We start from the raw sequence: 19,651 nt of genomic DNA, 5'->3' as shown, positions 1-19,651 counted from the left end.
TGTTAAATCGGATGTGTAATTGCTTATTTTGGGTAGGAAATGGTTCTAAAATTCACTAACCATTTTAAGCCTCATTAAAAATGTAGGTTTTGTTTTAGTGGAAGAGGCTATTTGGCGATCAAGCTGGACACGAACGATATCCAATTGCGCACAACAATTACGAAGACGTGAAAATCTTGTGCTTAGCTAGGCGGTAGGGTGGACCGTTGCATTTATTTATTGCCGTTTCAACCTCAAGAGGCAATCAACGTGCTTGAAAATTGTGAAGTAAATACTGTAGAATCTTTCCAATGGGGATTTCCTTGTTACGCCAAGATGCGTTTGTTTTCATTAAATCGCACTCTGGCACCATTCAGCTTCAGCAGGAATTTGATCTTAGTCGTGAGATACTAAAATTAGAAACCTTCATTGTCCTATTTTGGGAGTCTGGTGTCACCCTTACTAATGCAACACAGAGTATCGCAGAATGACGAACGCAGTAAGCACGGGGACCTCAATCGCTTCACAATAAAACTAGAAATCCCGGATTATTAACCCTTTCAGTGAAAACACTGGGGGGAGTTCTGCGCTTTGTGGGTGAAAGAAACTCACTCCGTTCTGTCAGAATTCGCACCGGCCCTGAGAACAACCATTCGTTCAGAACATATATACTCCCCCTGTATCTATTAACCATGGTTTAATCGTTGTGCCGAAATGTATGAAAATACACGGTTTTGTATTTGTTAATCTAATTTGCATGTTGAAACATCCCACTACTAGTTTTTGAAGAAGTTGATTCAAGTTGTAAACAAAGATGCGTGTACCCGCTGACGTACAACTTGTTGACATTAGTAAGTGCAACTCCAAAACTAAGCTATGTTTATAACAGTTTATCTATGCTTCAGAACACTAAGCGAAATGAATACTGTACGACTAATATTTACTCGAGATTCGCGGTGTAATTAGACCGGAAACTTTTTTAAGTAAGCAAGTCTTGCAAAGGAATTGTGCCTCAGTTAAAAACCGTCCTTGTGATTTAATTGGGGAGTCAATGCCTTCCATACCCTTTCATAAACGGAAAATAGTGGTATGTAACAATATTTTGGCAATGAACTGTCGTAAATGAAGCGTTGACATAGCTCCCGGACAACAACTCAACTACTAAACTGAGTAAAAATCGATCTGCTATGATAATTCCGTAATGAGTGAACCTGTCCAGCTTGAAACTGCGAATTTTCTAATGTACAGAGATAAAGGTAGTCAAGCGCTTGGCCACCCTACAGGGAAAGCTTACCAGCGGCATGATGTGTAAACCAAAGAAAGTGACAAACACAGGGACTGAACCAGAACACACTCTGAGAGTAAGCACGGCACAGCACAGTATTTAAAAGGTTGTAATGTCCCAGGCGAGGTGAGATTCCTCAGTGCCGAGCGGCGAACGGCTGTCTAAGGCTGTAATAGCCCAGCAGGGGCTAATAACTGAAATGAGAGCTAAACGAGCCCAGGAGAGGGTTAATGAACACCCATCTATCACCCGCCGACACTCTTTCCACGTCCATTATTGGTTTGCTGGCTTTTCACGATTATTTGTATTTTCATTTTTGATGCATGTTTTATCTTTACTCGTTCCGTCCGTTTCTGAGGCCGCTTGTTCTCCCGGTGTTTAAATTATGTCGTTATTTCAATCTTCCAACCAACCCTTCTGTCTGTCCCTCTCGCTCTATTTGTCTCTGTTTCCTTCACCCTATGTTTCTGTCGCTCTCTGACTGTGTGTGTGTGTGTGTGTGTGTGTGTGTGTGTGTGTGTGTGTGTGTGTCCTTCTGGCTCTCTCTCTCTCTGGCCCCCCACCCCCCGCCTCTCAGACCCCGTCTGCTTCTACTAAGGTCATGTATTGGGGCGCGTTATCTCCCAATAAGCCGGTCGTAACCGAGCGCCACACAAACCCCAGGGGAATTTAAGAGGTAGGTGGGCGGGGGGGGGGGGTGAGGCTGTCAGCCATTCCGCCAAGGTGGCTTTCAGAGTGGGAAAAAGGAGGCCCCAGCGGCATCTGCTGGAAGCCTGATTGGCTGACCAGTAATATTAGTTTAATATTTATTTTCGCGGTTTGGTAACGATATGCAAAAATTCCGCCAATATTTTAAAACGTCCTAATTTTTTTTTAGAATCACATGACACAGGGCAAAACGCGGTGCTGAACCTCCGAGGACTCGGTAAGGAACGCCCCCTCCGAAGCAGTCACGGAATCTTATTTTGGGTTAAAAGATCTGATCGGAAAGCGAAGGGGCGAATAATTTGGCGATATGAAATCCACTAAACTCTGCCGCGTTTAAAAGTCGGCCAGAACTTTGACCGGCCCGTGTTACAGACTGCCTTACTCTCTCTAGTTTAACTTCAAATCAGTTTTGGGCAATTTGTTAATTAAAATAGTAACCTCCACACACCCTTAGATTCCCTCCTCCAGCTAAATTCATCTGGCACCGAAGAAGTTAAACGCACATTGGGATTTACGCGGAATCTCTACAACTGGCTCGTTCTACGAAATGTTCAGAAATGAACGTCGTTCGTTTTGGTGCAGGTTCATGGTGTCTAAAATGCACTGTGTTAAAATGATCAAAAAACAATATATTTCCCCTTTAATCACGCCCACTGAAAAGCCACATATTTCCACATATATGAGAATAAATTAATTTGAATTATACCTTCCCTGGTGTCCACGGTGTTTTTGGAAAGAAATGTACAAGACTGGCTGAGGTTATACATTTTAAATAAAACTGAAGTGATTACTTAAATTAAAGCCGCCAAACCTAAAGGAGTTTATCTCCTTTTCGAAAACATTTCTAGTTAGGAAGACATATTACTGAGCCCCTCGGTACATTTGTCGTGAAACTGACAGGTGAAGTATTAGTTTTGAAGTCAAGAGCCTCTTAGTTAATCCGCTATTCCGGTTTCACACACAATGACTCGGGCACGGGTCAATTTCTAATTCGCGCTCGTCTTTTCCACGAAAACACTGGTTGTATCAAAGTTCCCAGTCTTCCTCGGAATGGCTTATTTCCCTACACCGTTTTATTCCCGAATATCCGGTTGTTATGAATAAGTGCATTCAGATTACTGGAGCAATATTTGGTTTTCAAATACGTAGATCAGTTATCGCCTACGCCAAACGTTTCAATTTCCAAACTGGAAAATATTGGCAAATAATGGCGTAGAAAAGGAATAGAAAACTTCGAGAACGCGTCAAGGAAGAATATATTTGCCGCCAAAGTAAAACGGGAGCTAAATAAATAGTAACGGAGCGTTCTCAGTAAATACAAGCGGGAAAGTGAGAGTGAGGAACGCCCGAAACATGGACAATACAAAATATTGTAGAGAGGAAGGCGGGAAGGGTGAAAAGAGAAACAATTATGAAGGCAGAAATCAACTACGAAACTCAAGTATCATGGAATAAAGCAATTGTCACGTAAGAAAATGGGAGAGACGGGCTTTGGATGTGAGCGGTAAGGGATGGGCAGGACAATCTCAGGCAATGAGAAATGGAAGGAATCAGACTTTGTGTCTGATTTTCCAGGAAAACAAATCAATCTGAGATTTGAATTAACATACGTGAATACATTTTAAAAAGAAAGCATTGCAAACAGATCCAATGAAAATCACAGGATAACATCACTTCAGAATTTCACCAGCATATTATGAAAGAATTTAGAGAAGTGATCCCCAAGTCATTTTATTTAATAATTTGTTGCAAATGCAAGGGACGCAGTGAAAAAAGTAGCATAACACTTTTGTTTAAAGCGAAAAATATAAAATATCCAAGGAACTATTAAAGTCACAATATTGGAGGCTATACTAAAAAAAGAACAAATCTCAAATGAAAAATATTTTTAATGCATTAAATAGATTATACAAGGAAAAGTTTAGCATGGTCATTCTCATCTAACTAATTAACAGAATGACAGAGTCAACTAGGGTAATGTAGTAGATATAATGCATCTAGATTTCCAAATTACTATTGATAAGACAATACATAATACATTCATTAATAAAACCAGGGGAGAAGAAACGTACACATTATCTCACCCCTGGGGGGTGGGGGGAAAGAGCTGGGAGAAAGCTAAAAGAGTTTACTATAAGAAGTCACTACAAGAACAAGTTTTAAATTTGCAAAAAAAAACCTGAAGTTGTGTACAGGGAACAGTCAATACGATGGAGGAGTGAAGCAAGTTGAGACACTAATAAGCTGCCAGAATGGACAAATACTGAGGAAATAAATAAGCAAATACCAACTTGTTGGGAAGAATAATTAGAACAAATATTATTGTGAAAGTAAATTTAAACACATTAAAGAAACAAAAGGGTTTTAAGTACAAATATACTAATTACTAATAGTAGCAACACTGGTTATATCATACAAGACAACAGAGCCAGATCTTGCGTTTATATTTGGAGTGGAATTGAAAAGTTTACTAGTTGCAGTCTTCTGTTAGAGCACAGTTGCGGGCTGTATACAATTCTCGGCAGATTATGGTAAATGAATATTGAAGAAAAAGATGGGGTGCAAAAAAAATCACAAACATGGTACCACCACAAAGAAGTTGCACATTTCAAGAAACTCGAGTTATGAGTTTTCTTCAATGAGGTCCAAAAATGGCCTATTAGAAATAGATCGCATATGAAATGTTTTTTTATAGATTATGTTCAGGAAGAATGTAAAACTAAAAGCCGTCAGCTTAAATCTAACATGTAAAGTGAAGTGGGGAATTTAGAAGATTCGGTAACTGAGAAAAACGAGGGATTTTCCATCTCGCGGATAATACTGTATTTGAAGAGGTTAACTAATGAGTACGAAAAAGTTGTGCTCAACCGGCAGGGGGAAAAAAAGTTCGAATTTGCCATAATGGCCAATTTAAACTGCTTGGACAAGAAGCCTGTTTCTGCCCTAAGTGATTATTTGTAAAACGCCTTCTACTAATATTCGAACCATAGACGTAGCCCAAGTGTCACTCATAAACATCGGAGATTACTTTGAAAAAGGCACATTTTAATTATGAAAGTTTCCCTGGCAGTTTTTTTCGGCTATAAGTCAATATTTTATATAACGAAAATAGCAAACGAATCCAAGTCTGTTGTAGGCAAGTAATTGCCAGTATTGAAAGCAATTCCTGATCAGCATTCAGGATTATATAAAGTATAAAACAACTGCTGCTTGTGGAATGTGAGTCATTGCCCGCAGATCACAAGCTTTCAACTGCAACACAGCTATTCAGGCGCCCTCCCACGTACAAAACACTTAAAAAGCATCACGATGTTTATCCTTCACCTCTCACGATCTTGCAGCAAGGAAGTAGAAACATTATCCATTGATTCTTGTTTACTGAATATGCTTAGGTGTAAATCTCTTTCACATACATTAAACCACATCCATCTCAGCCCGAAATCGGGTTACGATGAAATAACCAACGCCGCTAACATTGACAAAAAGGAGTATTAAGTGGGTGTAAATCGATTTCTGATCATGCATATTTTGTCTCTGTTAGACGGTGTGTCCGTGAATATAAATTCTCACTCAGTAATGTGGTGGAAAGCGTAATATATTTCGAATGTAACGGATTCCCATTTGTAAGAATATTTCATATCCCGTAAGACGGGTTTACTATATGAAAAGTCAATTACAGTTACTTTAATTTGAACAGAGCAAGTTAAGTCGTTTACCTTTTTTGATTACAGACTGGTCCAATAAATTCATCCCAGGGCTTCCGTTATCTTCCACGGCCTGAAGGGGGGAAAGAGCGAATCGTTATTTAATATCCTTTAGATATGACTCTCTCGCACACACTCTCTCTCTCTCCCTCCATCCTCCCAACTGATAACATTGCACTACGCTGTGGAATTCAGTTACTACCATTGCTTCTGAATTAATGAAAATCTAACCCACGTGTGATTTCATTCTACATTTAGGATAGAACCAAAAGGAGTGAGTGGATCCACTGGTTCCTTAATATATTGCCTAATTCTCCCACTTATCCAGAATTGCAGTTCCCTCTAGACTAGAGTTTATCCATGTAATCTAGATGTATCCTTTTCTTTCCATATTAACTTTTTCTCAAGGGTTTTCCTTTTGCCAGTATCACTGAGCCCGGACGCGCCATCTTCAACTAAAGTTCACGTGAGCTTCTGCCAGAGGCTTGTCAACGCCATCTCTCGCCGACCTCTCAACAGCACCCGAAGATAGTCACAGTCAGCGCAAAATTCTTTGTCAGTTCAGTGGAAAGGCGAGTCGAAAGGGATACAATCTGCGAGGAAAGTTCCAACAAACCAACCAGCGTGTTTCCCGTTATTGTTCTTGGTGTTGTTCATTGCTTGTCTAGCTGGTGCACGGCCGATTAAGGTATTTTGACAGTCGCATATTTTGACACTGGGCAAGAGATCACTTTGCAAATACATACTGCCGTGTCCTTCTAAATTAGAGCACCCCAAAATTGTTACGAGTTAAGGACGAGAATTCATAATGAATAGGAAAAGGCGTTGCCAATTTACTTTGCAGCCCGCGGCTCAGATATATTCCGAATGTCGATACTAAAGAAGGACTTGTCATTTTGTACCCATGTCGATATGCAGGGCTGCGTATGAACTATTGAAAATATACATTACGAAGGTTAGTCAACCTTAAGAGGTGCATTAGCATGTGAGGATCTGGGATAATTTTCGTATGTCCTGTCTTGAATAACTTTAATAGATGACATTGATGACTGGTGCTGTGGTGACCATGGTTCTGAAATTTACACTTCGCTATTTATTATTGTCCCTCGATCCTTAATCCGCGTGGTATTTGTTTCTCCATTACTTCTGCATATTTATTTATCGTATGTATGTAAATCAGCAAGATACATAGTCATTTGTATATAGAAGAACTGAGGCCTTTAGGGTCAGATTCCAATTAATAATTGCGGCTTGCTCCCAACAATATTTTAGAAATGGAAGAGAACATGACTGGATACTTTTAATTTGTACCCAACAAATAATTGTTAAATGAGTTGAAAAGTGATCTGCTGCGACTGAACATTTCAGTCTGCCGATTGAAGATTTGTGCTTAAAGTGGGATTTGGGCTGATTTCAAATCTGACCAATTCTCCAGCCTAACAAGAAAGCTGAATCAAACTTTTGTATGGTTGAAATATATAGGGGCCAAATCCTGAATCCGAAGTAATTGACATGTTTCAAATTACTCATTCTAATTAGATGAGAGTGCATTTGATTCCCAACGTACGTGATTTAATGATTATTTAATGTGTCGTGCTCCTACAACAGATTTTTCCCCAGATCCTGATATTAAACTATTAAAAATAAGAGAAAATCTGCAGATGCTGGGAATCAAAGCAGCATACACAAAATGCTGGAGGATCTCAGCAGGCCAGGCAGCATCTATGGAAAAGAGTAAACAGTCGACGTTTCGGGGGCCGAGACCCTTCCTCAGAAACTATTAAACTCTGACGGACAAACGCTACAATAGCAGGAAAAAAAAATGAGGGGGTAAAACCGTCTGCATGCAGCACTAAATAATGAACAGTAAAGGGTATGGAATTAAAATTTTGACAAGTGTCGTGTTGTGGAGACTTCAACCTGTTACTCTTACATAGGGACTAAAAGGGCCACACCTTGATATCTTATCCGATGCATCAATCGATGTAATGTTCTCCCCGGTATATTTGGAAAAGTGGACTGAAGGAATCAGATTCCTCCCCTTCGCCCCCACAATCCCAGGTTTTACAGTGATTTTTTAAGAGAACTCTTAAAGGGTTAAATTATCTCATCTTCATAGTACCCATCATGCAAACAGATATGAACTGTATTATAAAGCACTAGAATTAGCTCCATATGTCCTGGTTGTTTATGGTCACTTTGGGATTTAAGTCATAGCATCTGTGATACAACATAACCATCATCAACGGGAAATCCTATTTATACCTAACCACGTTGAGAGAAGTGGTCCGCCTGATTGTAGTTTGCTGCGCTAGTCTGGTGAAGAATCTAAACAGGCATAGTTTCGGGCTCCTAAGCGCTCTTTTACCAACGTCGGAGCAAACCTGTCGGCACCGACACATGACTCTAACAGCGTCGTGTAAATTGATCATCACTGTGAATGTCCCGCCAGTCTTCAGTACTAACTTAAGTTACTTTGGTTTGTCACGCTGCACAGAGCTTACTGCACCCGAATTACAGACTTCTTGAATATCGATTGCTTCAAGGCGTGAACATAAGTTTGAAATGAAAGTTGGTATTCCGTGGGTAATGGTCAGTGCTGTAAACGTGAAATATCCACGAGGTTACTTCAATGTAAAACTGATCTGTTCCGGGAGGTCTCGTTGAAGCTCTCGGGTAAAACTACTCGTGCAGTCTAAAACACCTTCGACGGAATTATCTCCTCAATGTCTCCACTTCGGTATTTACACTCACAGTTCATAATGGATTTCATAATACAAGACAGAAGTGGGGTGGGGGGATTGGGACGGGGTCAACAGGAAAGCGCCTCACAGAATTTCATCAGTCCCCTGCTCAGATCAAACGTATTGCCCTTGCTTTAGTACATCGAGCAGAAGGCTCGGGTCTAATACAAACGTGCCAAGTCCTCAATAGCCAGGGGACAATTTCTAAATGAATCTACCACATTAGGAGAAAAGTTAATGGTATACATTTTGTCAATGCCGTTGATATCTTGCAAAACGGTAATCTAACAGAAAAGGTACAATTCAAACTAAACTAAAACTTTTCTAAAAATATAATTAACAGTGTTAGATTGACTTTTTTAACCCTCAGCCACAAAATAGATCATCTTTTCCGGCCTTTTGAGAACGTAAGGTGTTTGAATTAATCTCCATTTAAATTTCAAAATATAAGTACAGAGAAAATCTATCTCTTGCAAGCCGCGTTCAAATACAATTACAGAAGCTAATAAGTATAAATTATACTGTGTGTATCATGTCCTTATTACATTATACCTTTAAATTAGGGAGAGTTACGGTTTATAGTAAATTGAAATTACTGAATTCCTCAAGGAATTATATCCCATTGCTAGCAATAAACGCTCCTTTGTGATTACATTGTCGTTTTGTATCACAATAATTCGCAATGATTAGCGATAAGTACGGTTACTTTCGGACTCGAAGCGAACTTTCACTCAGAACGCTTTCCCCATTCAAAACCGAAGACCCCGATTATCTCAGGCTGGTAAATCCTATTTGCTCTCCCAGCTTTGCATACTGTAATAATTTTAAGGCAAAGAAGAATACGCGGTGTAGTCCTAAGAACTCAACAGTGCAGAGATCAAGTTGGTAGTTGATCAAATGTCTCCGGTTAGCAAAACTAGTACTAATGGGCAGGTGTTTCGCGGTTTCTTAACTTTCTGATGTGCCATGACTTAAATATAAATTATTTTAGCCGCCTAATAATTTCAATATTTGAAAACTGTGTTGAAATAAATGTTCTACGAATATCAGTTTTCGACCATCATCTGTGAATGATAAAACTACAGTTCTCTCCACTTAAAGAATACCTAATCTTTGCCAGTACACATCAGGGGTAATATGACTTTGAGGGAATGTGAGATTATGTGATACGACATTAAGCCTACTGTGATATCGAATACATTAAGATATTGAACCTGGATTATTCGGGCGAATGCTACGTTGTAGTAGGAAATTTAAGATCGAAGTTTAGAACTCGTATTAAATATGACGGGAGAAATATAATGTTACGTGGAATCTGAGATTTGAGGGACATCTGATATTGACAGAGTGCGACATTGGGAAGAAAGTGCCATGGGGGCGGGAATAGGGTGGGGTGACAATAAATTAAAGATCAGCAAACTGCACATTTCGCCCCTTTCCTTCTGCCAAAATACTTATCACCGAATCTCAGCATGTACTATCTGCACTTTCCAATAAAAGCTAGTTTTCAAAAAAAAAGCAAGATCGAACATTCCGCGGATTCTTCACAATTAGTTTCACATCCAGGTGGTTGTGGGTCGTGCTGTATCTGTTCTGAGAATTTACGACGTGTCTCGGGTTCTCATGTCCTTTAAGAGTTTGTGTTCTGAGAGCAGTAAACCATTAAACGTCCCTCATTATCTAAACAGATTTCACGGTATTTTCACTTCGTTCAATTTGGCTTTATTTTGTCCTCTAGGAAGGTAAAACGGTAGTCGACGTTACGCTAAGAAACTATTTGAAATTTATTGCGGAACTTAGTTTAACACAGACGTTATATTATTTCAAGATTATGACCAGCACTTTATGTTCAAACCCATGGAAGTTCTTATTAAAGCATTGTTAGTCCGTCAATAAACATTCTATCGCGATCGGCGCAATAGTTAAACGAGAAACGCCAGCTGGCAATTTAGTAATTAAAACACGTTCTTTCGGTGGGAATTGCAGTATTTGAAAATGAACTAAGTGTTATTCTGGAAATAATTATTTACCAGGAGCAGAAACTTTAGGCGAGTGACAGGCCGTTTCTCATTAAACTGACACCTGGAATGGCAGTACTGTGCTGAGACCTCATTTCACGTTAAGGCTATGCACCTGGTTCCTAACTTACACCGAAACTTGTGCAATATGAATTACACACCAAATCATCATGCGGAGACCGCACTAACACTGTACTCCCGGTAGCAAACGCCCTCTAACTAGGTTAGCGGTGCAACTCACTTCTATCAAAGACCGATTGTTACTATATAGCTATCATGTTACCTTGTCGACAGAATGGCTCTTGAATGAAAAAAACTTTGGGGAACATAATAATATCTTCATAGGCCATTTTGCCAACGCTCTATCTATAATACGACTTTAAAACCTGTCTTCATTGAATCCAGATACAATGTAATTGCGTTAGTTCAATTAAGCAGATTGCTCTATTTAAAATGAATGCATTTCAAACTGGCATCTGCAACAAATGTGCTCATGATGTTATGAATTGTAAGATTATTACTCTTATGTCTTCCCGCAATGAGTAGGATTCCATAGTGGGCCCATGATCTGTTAACTATAATACCATCAACTGAGAGGTCCCAGGACCTGGGCGGAAACGGTGGAATGAGTAGGTCTGCGGGCGACAGGGACGGGAAAGACTTTTCAAAAAATAATTGAAAGATGCCATCGACAAAGTAACAAGTAAAGGCGAAGTTAAAATTCGAGATCATAGTGAAGTCAATTCGGAAACCCTTTTAAAAAAAGTCGCACCTTTGCTCGCATTTCTCTGATATTTACGATCCGCTTCACTTGATTTAAGAAAAACAGAAATTTTGGCACTGGTAAACGTAAAGATTGCTTTTCAAAAGCAATATATTATTTTTTAAATGAAAAAAATGTAATTCTGTTTGTAACGGAGCACGGTGACTCGACAGATTCATCCAAAGGGGGAAAACTAATGTATCATTTTGCACCTAGTTATGAGATGATCATAAAAAAGCAATGTTAATAACAGTGAAAAGTTACCCTGCCATATTTTTCAACATCGCCGCAATCCGCATAAAGCGGACACTTTGTGAGCGACACTCTTTCTGTGCTTGGAATAACTAATTCGAGCCTTTCGACGGCAGACGATTCCTCCCTGTATTTACTTGCCATTCTGAATCTGTTTTTTTTTTCGTTAAACACCACAAGCCCGTCTAGCGCGCGGAGTTAATAAAGCGAGTTGTGTTTACAAAGCCTATAATTAGAAAAATCTTTCAGTGGAACAATCCACCGAGACCAGGCTGGATAGATCTCGTCAATACTAGAGCCAAGGGAGAGACCGTACAGGATTTAATGATATGCTCATCTTAAATTGTTCTTGATTTTATTTGAGACAACTCATCCGGGCAGAGCGAATTCAAACCGAGAGCTCTGCCTTAAGACCTTTCATGTATTGTATTAATAACATATTGTCGTGCTTATGGTTGAGTAAAGGCGGAAACCGAATTATACTACACAACATATCTATTTTTAATTCTGATAGTTTTTGCTTTATATCAACGAAATTGAAATGGGAAAAAGAACAACACATCTACAACCTTGTCATTACTAGGAGCGCTCGATTGTATGTCTAAAACATACACGATGCGCCACTGGTTGTCACTTTCGTTTTGAACACCCTGGCATCGCGGGATTCATCGAAAAAGGCAGCAACCATAATAAATAACTAGATGTGAATCTCTGCAGCAAGGACTTGCCGTTCATCCGACCAGATTAATATGAGTGCTCTGAAGAGAATTAAGTATTGGAATTGCTGGAGGTTAATCCAAATTGGACATCAAAACCCGACACTATTTCGTGAAACCTGTCAGGTTCTGCTATGACCGTTAAAATATAAAACCAACAACCCATCCAAATCCTTAACACAGAAGAGAACAAAGGGTGTAGGGTGTGTTGTGGGGGGCGACGTGGGGGGGGGGGGAAGACAACCAAAGTGCACAGCCAACGTGTGACAATTATAAACCTATTCTATTAATAAAACTATACTTGCTCTTCGTACTTTAAGTTAACTCATTACTAAGTTTCTTTTTCCTTCCAAACCAAATCGTTGTTGTCAGCAGAACGACTCCCTCGTCGTACATTACATCACACTCGCTTCTCCTTTAAAAACGATGCAGATTTTTATTTTTAAATATTTATGATATAATAATGATACATTTATGAGTCTCCCGCCTAAAAGTTGATTTGGGAAATCAATTTATAAAATGGAACTAAATGTTCGAAGACGAGCAGGTTCAGGATAAAACGCAAATTCGAGAACAAAATATAGCCGAATGCCCTGTTTTCCATTGCGGTCATTAATGACATGAGGGATCCGTTGTGTTAGATCAGAGCATCTTTTCGGATTAGCGAACTGATATAAATACTGTGTCAGCGTTTGCAAACAATGCTATCGAGTCCTCCCATGTACAATGTGAGCTTGCCACAGGGAGACCGGGGAGCGACAACGAAACTAATCAGTTCATAGAAAACTTTTCAAATTCATGCGCTGTCATTAGTTATTTTAATTTCCATGCAAAAAGAAATTTCGGAAATAACCTTAAATTTACATCTGTAATCCTTAGGGCCGGTTTATTTAATTCAAAAAAAACAACAAAATGTCACTAGAAGAACTGTCCCGTCACGCATGCCTCGGTGTATTAGATAGGAGCCCGTACCTGTACGTCGTCGAGCCCGTGGTGATTGAGAGCGTGGAGAGCGAGAGTGTCAACCAGCCCATGGTTTGAGTCAAGGCCGTGGCCGGAGTGGAGAAGCACATCAGGCCGCCGGATCCCATGATAATCCCGACGGTGATCAAGGCTTGACAACTGAGACAGACCCCGGGGTTGGTGCAGGATACCCTGCTCGGCCGCCACCTCCTGGCGTTGCCTCTGTTGCCACGGGTGCTGCTGGGGCTGGTGCAAAGGGCTGGCCAGGGAGTAAGGATCGTTGACGTGAGCGTAGGGCTCCTGACTCTGAGGGTAGGGCAGGGGCTGGTAGGGCGGTGGGAAGTAAGGCGGCTGGAAATCCGAAGAAGGGGTATGCGAGAGCGGCGGGGCCGTGGAGTAGGGAGCCTGGCTCATGGAGCCTAGCTGGGCGAGCCGGGCACTATGACTGCTGTTCATTCCATCATGCCGATCCTGAAAGAGGAAACAGAACAGCGATTACAGGAGCATGCACGCAGGCAAAACAACACAGTCCTCCCCGCTCCATTCCTTCCCCTTCTTCGATTTAACCAGCCGATTCTTGGAGGTTTCTTTCTCTCCCTTTCGCTGTTTTACAATTCCAACTCTGCGCAGTACTATTTTCAGTTCGATTCTCCGCCGAACTTCTGTCTTTATCTAAAATCGGACCTTTTTCCCTGACAAGTTACTGTGAGAAAATATATCGGCTGCAAATCCGGAAATAAAGTCAACCACCCCCACCACTAGCCCCGAGGAAAAAAAAGACCCCCTCCCTCCCCACCACTCCCCACACACCCCTCATCTCTACAGTTCTCCCGATTTGTTTTTCGGGTGTGTGTAAAAGTTACCCTTTGTTGGAGTTGCAGTTTTGACTCGTTTATTTCGCCATTGTGAGAAACATAAAGTTCGCCAAAATAACGAAAAGGGCGGATAAAAACAACGCGCGTTGTCGGAACCATCTGTTGTTATTTTACTGGATACGAAAATAAACGCAATCGCGATAATGTTTTTAGCTTCGATTTCACATAAATGACGCCGTTCCCCCCTTTTCTACTGTTCTTACCATTGCAGCGTATGTGTGCACCAACATCTGTGCGATTTGAGGACACCAAATCCCAAACAATCCCAGTCGTTTTGTATGTGTGTCTGTGTCTTGTTTCAATCGGAGCAACTCCAAAGAATTAGGAGAAATTGAGTCCAAAATCCATATAAAGATCCGTATGCTGGGGTTTATTTGGGAGAGAAACCAAGAGGCTAGGATCGGATCCGAGTTTCTCTCTCTCTCTTTCTCTCTCCCTCTCTCTCTTGCTGTGAGTCTCTCCCACTGAGTCCGGGCTTTCTCTTCTATTAAATATCACCAAATCTTTAATCAGCCAGGCGTGAACGAGCACCGCGCGTTCGCGACGCTCGGCTCCGGGGACGCGCACTTCCTGTGTCAAATTGAACAACTCCTGGTGCGGGAGGGATAGGGAAATAGTAGTGGAACCGAAAGAGACATTTCAAAGAAAAGCAATAGACAATATAATGCACGCTGGCCATTTTATTTATTAAGAGTTGTCTATGCGTGTGCCTTGCACACAACTGCCGCCCAGTTCCCCGCAAGTCGAATGCAAAGTGAACAAAATTATCCAGAGCCCAATAGTAGTCTGCAAAAGCAGACCTCTGATAAAGCAGATTAATCGTTGATGTTTCACAGAACACGAACACACTTTAACATGCATTTGGCATTAAAATAAAACACTAAAAAGACATGCACTTCTTTTGGGGAAGCTGTTCGAACTCGGAATGGAGACAACTCGTTTAAAGTTTGAGAGTGGCCTGGACGATGCAAGTAGGCAAACGCTGCGACGGAGGGCTTTATCTACCTTTTTCTACCGATGGCGGACGTTGCCCGAGGGCCTGTTTTAAATCTGAATGCGCTGAGCAGTTGGCGTCGCTTGCGGCTCCTCTGCCTCAGAACCCAGCTTAATGCTGAATGCTTGCCGGTGTTTCCAGCTCTGCCAAAGCCTTGGAGACTCGTCGACTCCCCCAAAGAAACAAAATATTGCGGTTAATCGTTTTTGGCTACTCTTGTTCAGATTGCATATAAAAATGAGTGAAATTAAAAATTCAGACACTCGCTTCTGGGGAGTGTATGATGATACAGGTAACTGTAATCTTTACATTCTACCTTATAGCTAGTGTCATTTTTCTTAAACTTAGTGATTAGCTGCTTTAATAAAAGAGGGACATTTAGCAAATTATTTTCAACAGTGAAGAGGGCAAATACTTTCCACTGGCGTACTTATTTCATTTTCGCCAGTACTCTCTTAACGGCTCTGTAAAAGGCCAACGTCCTTTATGGAATTCGCTCCTTTGTATTTTTCCCCTGTCCTTTCGTATTATTGTCTTACTCAATTGCAGGTACAAAGGCTCTCCAAACCATGGTGATCTGCAGAAAAACTTTCTGTTCCAACAGCATCCGTAAATCTGCAAATCTCAACTGTAATATTAAACGAGCAATTGCAAAATGTTACTTACATTTCCGAATACCTGATATTAATATTAAGTTGTTAGTTAGCAGGTGGAACTAATAAATTACTAGATCAGTTTTCAGCTCCGGAACTGCTTTAATTTTTTTTGCTAGATAGTGGTTGGACCTTGTAGAAACGTTCATTTGTGATCTTTGCTGCGAATGTTGTCCCCGTAACTTTACATTTTACTAGAAACGTTCGTAAATACATAGTTTACACAATGCGGATGAAACGAGCGCTGAGGTGAGTGTGGGGAGCTGATACTGTCTCTGATTTAATTAACAGGAAACTGGGTCGATGCAATAACCAAATCTCAGAACAGTAATTAAACATCAACGTTACCTGTATTCAAGGCGATGTTCACAAATGTCCCGTCTTCACCCTAACGTTTGGTTAACCGCAATGTTAGTAATAAAGTTTGGGTCAGTTGTAATGACCATTCGTAACGGCATTGCCACAGGGGATAGCTAATTTACATTTTAAATCCCCAATGTGCGGGGCTGTATATGATATGGTTCTACAATAATTTAAAATCGAAATATTAAAACTCAAAATAAAAATAATATTCGAAAACTTTCTGAAACAAATTACCCGAAAGTTTAGAACTGTGCGCGATAAGTAATAATGAGACAAAAAAAACAAACAGTTCCATTTTTTAAGAAAAATCTTTATGGTACGAACCAACCACAAGACAATCTATCTTTTAGACCACTAGAAACAGGGCACACAGTTCGGCAAGCGGATTTGAGAAATTCGTCAATTTAAACAGAATACTATTTCGATCTTTTGCTGTTGACAAGAGATTTCTCTTTAATTCTTTTGAAAATGAACTGTCCCTTTAATATGTGAATCAAAGTGTTTGCGAGAGGAGAAGGGGTTGAATATATACATGTAAGTGTATACATGTTGGTCTTGAGAAATTGATATATGTGAGTCCCGATTTTTAAAACAGTATACATATATGGATATATTATGTGAAAGTGGAGTGTGAGAAAACTGTAGGCGTAGGGCGGAAAGGTGGTCCATTATACAGTTGTACTGCTATTAACGAATCGCACTGCAGCGAGGATATGGATGACATTCTGGAGGATACGCGTATTAGAAGAAGGGGGAAAAAAAGCAGCTTTTCAATTGAGATTGCGAAAATCACCCATTGTAACCATATGGTAAATAATGATGAAATATACCGCGGGCTTTCTTCCGTCCATTCCCGTGGCACAGCATCGTCCTTTGTAGCCATCTCTTCTCAGTCAAGGACTGCACCTTAAAAATTCAAAACTTTCTGATCTCTAACAAGATAATTTCCCTGATGGAGGGCTGGTTACCCGAGCGTTAAAACTAAATGGCATAAAGAATATCCTTAATACTTCAAAGCATTTAAAATTTGTCAGGTTAAAACAATATATGGTTATGGCACCGAGGAACATTATACAGACTTTCCTAAATATTGTTGCTACCTATGTACTCAACTTCTCAATTTCTAAGTTGAAGCTAAACAACTTTATCTTATGATCGTGGTTCGACTCATTCAATGGATTTATGTTTTTATTTTTAAAAAGTTATTAGTATAATAAAAATAAAGCAGAAAACACTTTCCTGTTGTCATTGTTTGAAGAACATTTCTCCGGATAACAGAACCTGGATAAAACATGCATTTTCGGACACGGTTCCCTTCCTATCCAGCGTCCATTTCCCCTCTCCTAATTATGGATAAATAAAATCACGGAAAAGTCCTAAGGAAATCCATTACCCATAACTTAACTGAAATTTGAGACCAAATTAATGCCACACTTAAAATGCTCACATTCACGCAAATGCGTACAAGAGATATCAAAAAGGGCAAATTCACAACCATGTGAACGCGCACTTGGAGCCAGCAAGTCCGCAGCTTCATTGCAGATCTACTCATTCGTCATATTCCTTCCAAATAAAATAGTTTGACAGCAGACAGATAGCTGGTGAAACAGGTAAGGCGAAAGGGAAAGTTCAAAGTAAATTTATTACCAAAGGACATATATCACCATATACAACCAGGAGATTAAATTTCTTGTGGGCATTCATAGTAAGTATAAGAAACACAATAGAATCGATAAAGATGGTTTTATAAAAAATACATATATATAAATATTATGCATGGGCTCAAAGAGAGAATGGAAATGCTGTCTCCAGGATAAAAGTCAATAGTCCACAAAAGTAAGGTGGCAGTTATTTATAAAGCAGAATATAACTTGGAGTCGGTTGGACCCAATGAAACTCCATTAGGTAGAAAAACAGGCACGTTTCCCATTTTTTCTACTCCCAATCTTAACCGTCCTAACTTTTTGGATGGGTAGTCGCGGGCCGGTGGAGTTAGGATGAAGAGTTTAGTTATACCACTAAAGCAAGTGATCTTTTTTCAAAATCATAAACATTTTAGAAACTTTTTGAAGAGCAGCGATATTAGTTCATGCGTAAAATTTTAAATTGGAAGGGACTCTGCTGTCTTTTTAACACAATTCATCAATTGACTCCGACTTCCGAGATGCCTCACTTTCCAGGCAATTAGTTCGCTGAAAACAGTACTTATGTCTCTTCTACAATCCTACAGAAGTAACTCAAAAGAGTTACATCCGTGTGGTTTCCTGGAGATGGGCCCCAGCGAATACTACAATAAAAATCAGAAGCAAATAGTGTTTAGTTCTTAGTGCTTTCTGAATTCCTCGGATAACAATGCGCTCTTTGTTTGGGCATTCTATAGTTTTGATATCATTATATCCTTACAAATGATTTTTCGATTACATTATATCAAGACATGCTTAAATATTAAAATATCATCCGCACGGACCCGTGAATTTTTTTGAACAGTTCCCATCTGAATATTTACTATCAAATATTTCTGTTTCTGCTGTCTTTGCGCTTCCATTTTTTTCATTGCTGTTAATGTTAGCTCATCCTACTTTACGTACTACAACATGATGCTACGAATGTGTGTTATTACTCTCATCTGTTTACAACATTACTAGCTTCTTTCAGTAACTTTCATCGCCGATTGCTGTTTGTGTTTTCTGTTATAAATGTGTCTGCGATTTGATTCCCTCTCTGCACGTCTTTGCATAATACGTATGTTGTTAAATTGAACCCTCGGTTCCTAGTGTCAGCTTTGAGGGACATTCACAGATTGAAGATCTCACATTAAAATCAATTGAATTCTCCCTCTGTCGCCCGCAGCAATCCCCGGCTTTTTGTTTTGTTGTTGGACGGGAAAAGGGGAGAAGCGATTGTGGGTGAATCTTATCGCCTTTGGAAAGACCAGAATTCATTCTTTTAACAGTATTAATTAAATCTGCTATTAAATTACTTTGACTATCAAATGTCATTTTCATTGTCACACATTTACTGACAAATATGGATTATTCCTGCGCTAAGTCACAAGGCCGACTATCGAATTGATGCTGGTACATTCTCTCGTTCGTTTTACCTAACATGAATTATTTTTCACTAATGTATGTCACCGATGATTTAATTTAATGACTAACCCCAGCCCATCAACCCTTAACACGCGTGCACTTGCAGAGACACGTCCGGGATGGAAGTAGTAAGAAGCAGTATCTAAATATGGGGGAAAAAATAACACTCGGTGAAGTAACGCAGGCATTTTAAATGTATTCAGAATTATCTTTAGAAGTAGAAGTTCGAAAATGAGGCTGAAATTGAGGCACTTATAAAACTTATCTTCTGTTCGAAGATCATACTGGTTCGCCCTCTATTTGTTAACATTTGTGAAAAAAAGACTAATAAACTGCGCGTGTTTTGTTTTTGTGGAGCGAGTCTCTGCGACACGAAGTTCCGTCTTTTATAGGTGTGCATTGGGTACAGTGCTGTTTAACATTTCCCCGCCCAGCCCAGAAGCACTGTGAATCAGTGTCACAGCGACACCCAGCGGAGCAAACTAATCTACACACCCGCTCCAAAGTAACATTCAGCACTGGAAAGAATCGGAATCTAAAATGTT

The 19,651-nt window shown here is 40.0% G+C and overlaps 1 protein-coding gene across 1 annotated transcript in view; it reads right to left on the bottom strand.

Moving 5' to 3' along the window:
* Positions 1-15,467, bottom strand: part of LOC134338160 (transcription factor AP-2-beta-like) — a 111,834-nt gene extending 96,367 nt beyond the window's left edge. Inside the window, exons 1-4 of the mRNA XM_063033757.1 lie at positions 15,013-15,467; positions 14,211-14,598; positions 13,142-13,603; positions 5,689-5,749 (exon numbers count right to left, since the gene is read on the bottom strand). Of these exons, the coding sequence (XP_062889827.1) occupies positions 5,689-5,749; positions 13,142-13,603; positions 14,211-14,237 (550 nt within the window). The 5' untranslated portion in view covers positions 14,238-14,598; positions 15,013-15,467. The remainder of the gene's footprint in view (positions 1-5,688; positions 5,750-13,141; positions 13,604-14,210; positions 14,599-15,012) is intronic.
* Positions 15,468-19,651: the final 4,184 nt, after the last annotated feature.

This window comes from Mobula hypostoma, chromosome 26 (genome assembly GCF_963921235.1).
Source record: "Mobula hypostoma chromosome 26, sMobHyp1.1, whole genome shotgun sequence".
Lineage (NCBI taxonomy): Eukaryota > Metazoa > Chordata > Chondrichthyes > Myliobatiformes > Myliobatidae > Mobula > Mobula hypostoma.
This window is presented reverse-complemented; position numbering and strand designations above follow the sequence as displayed.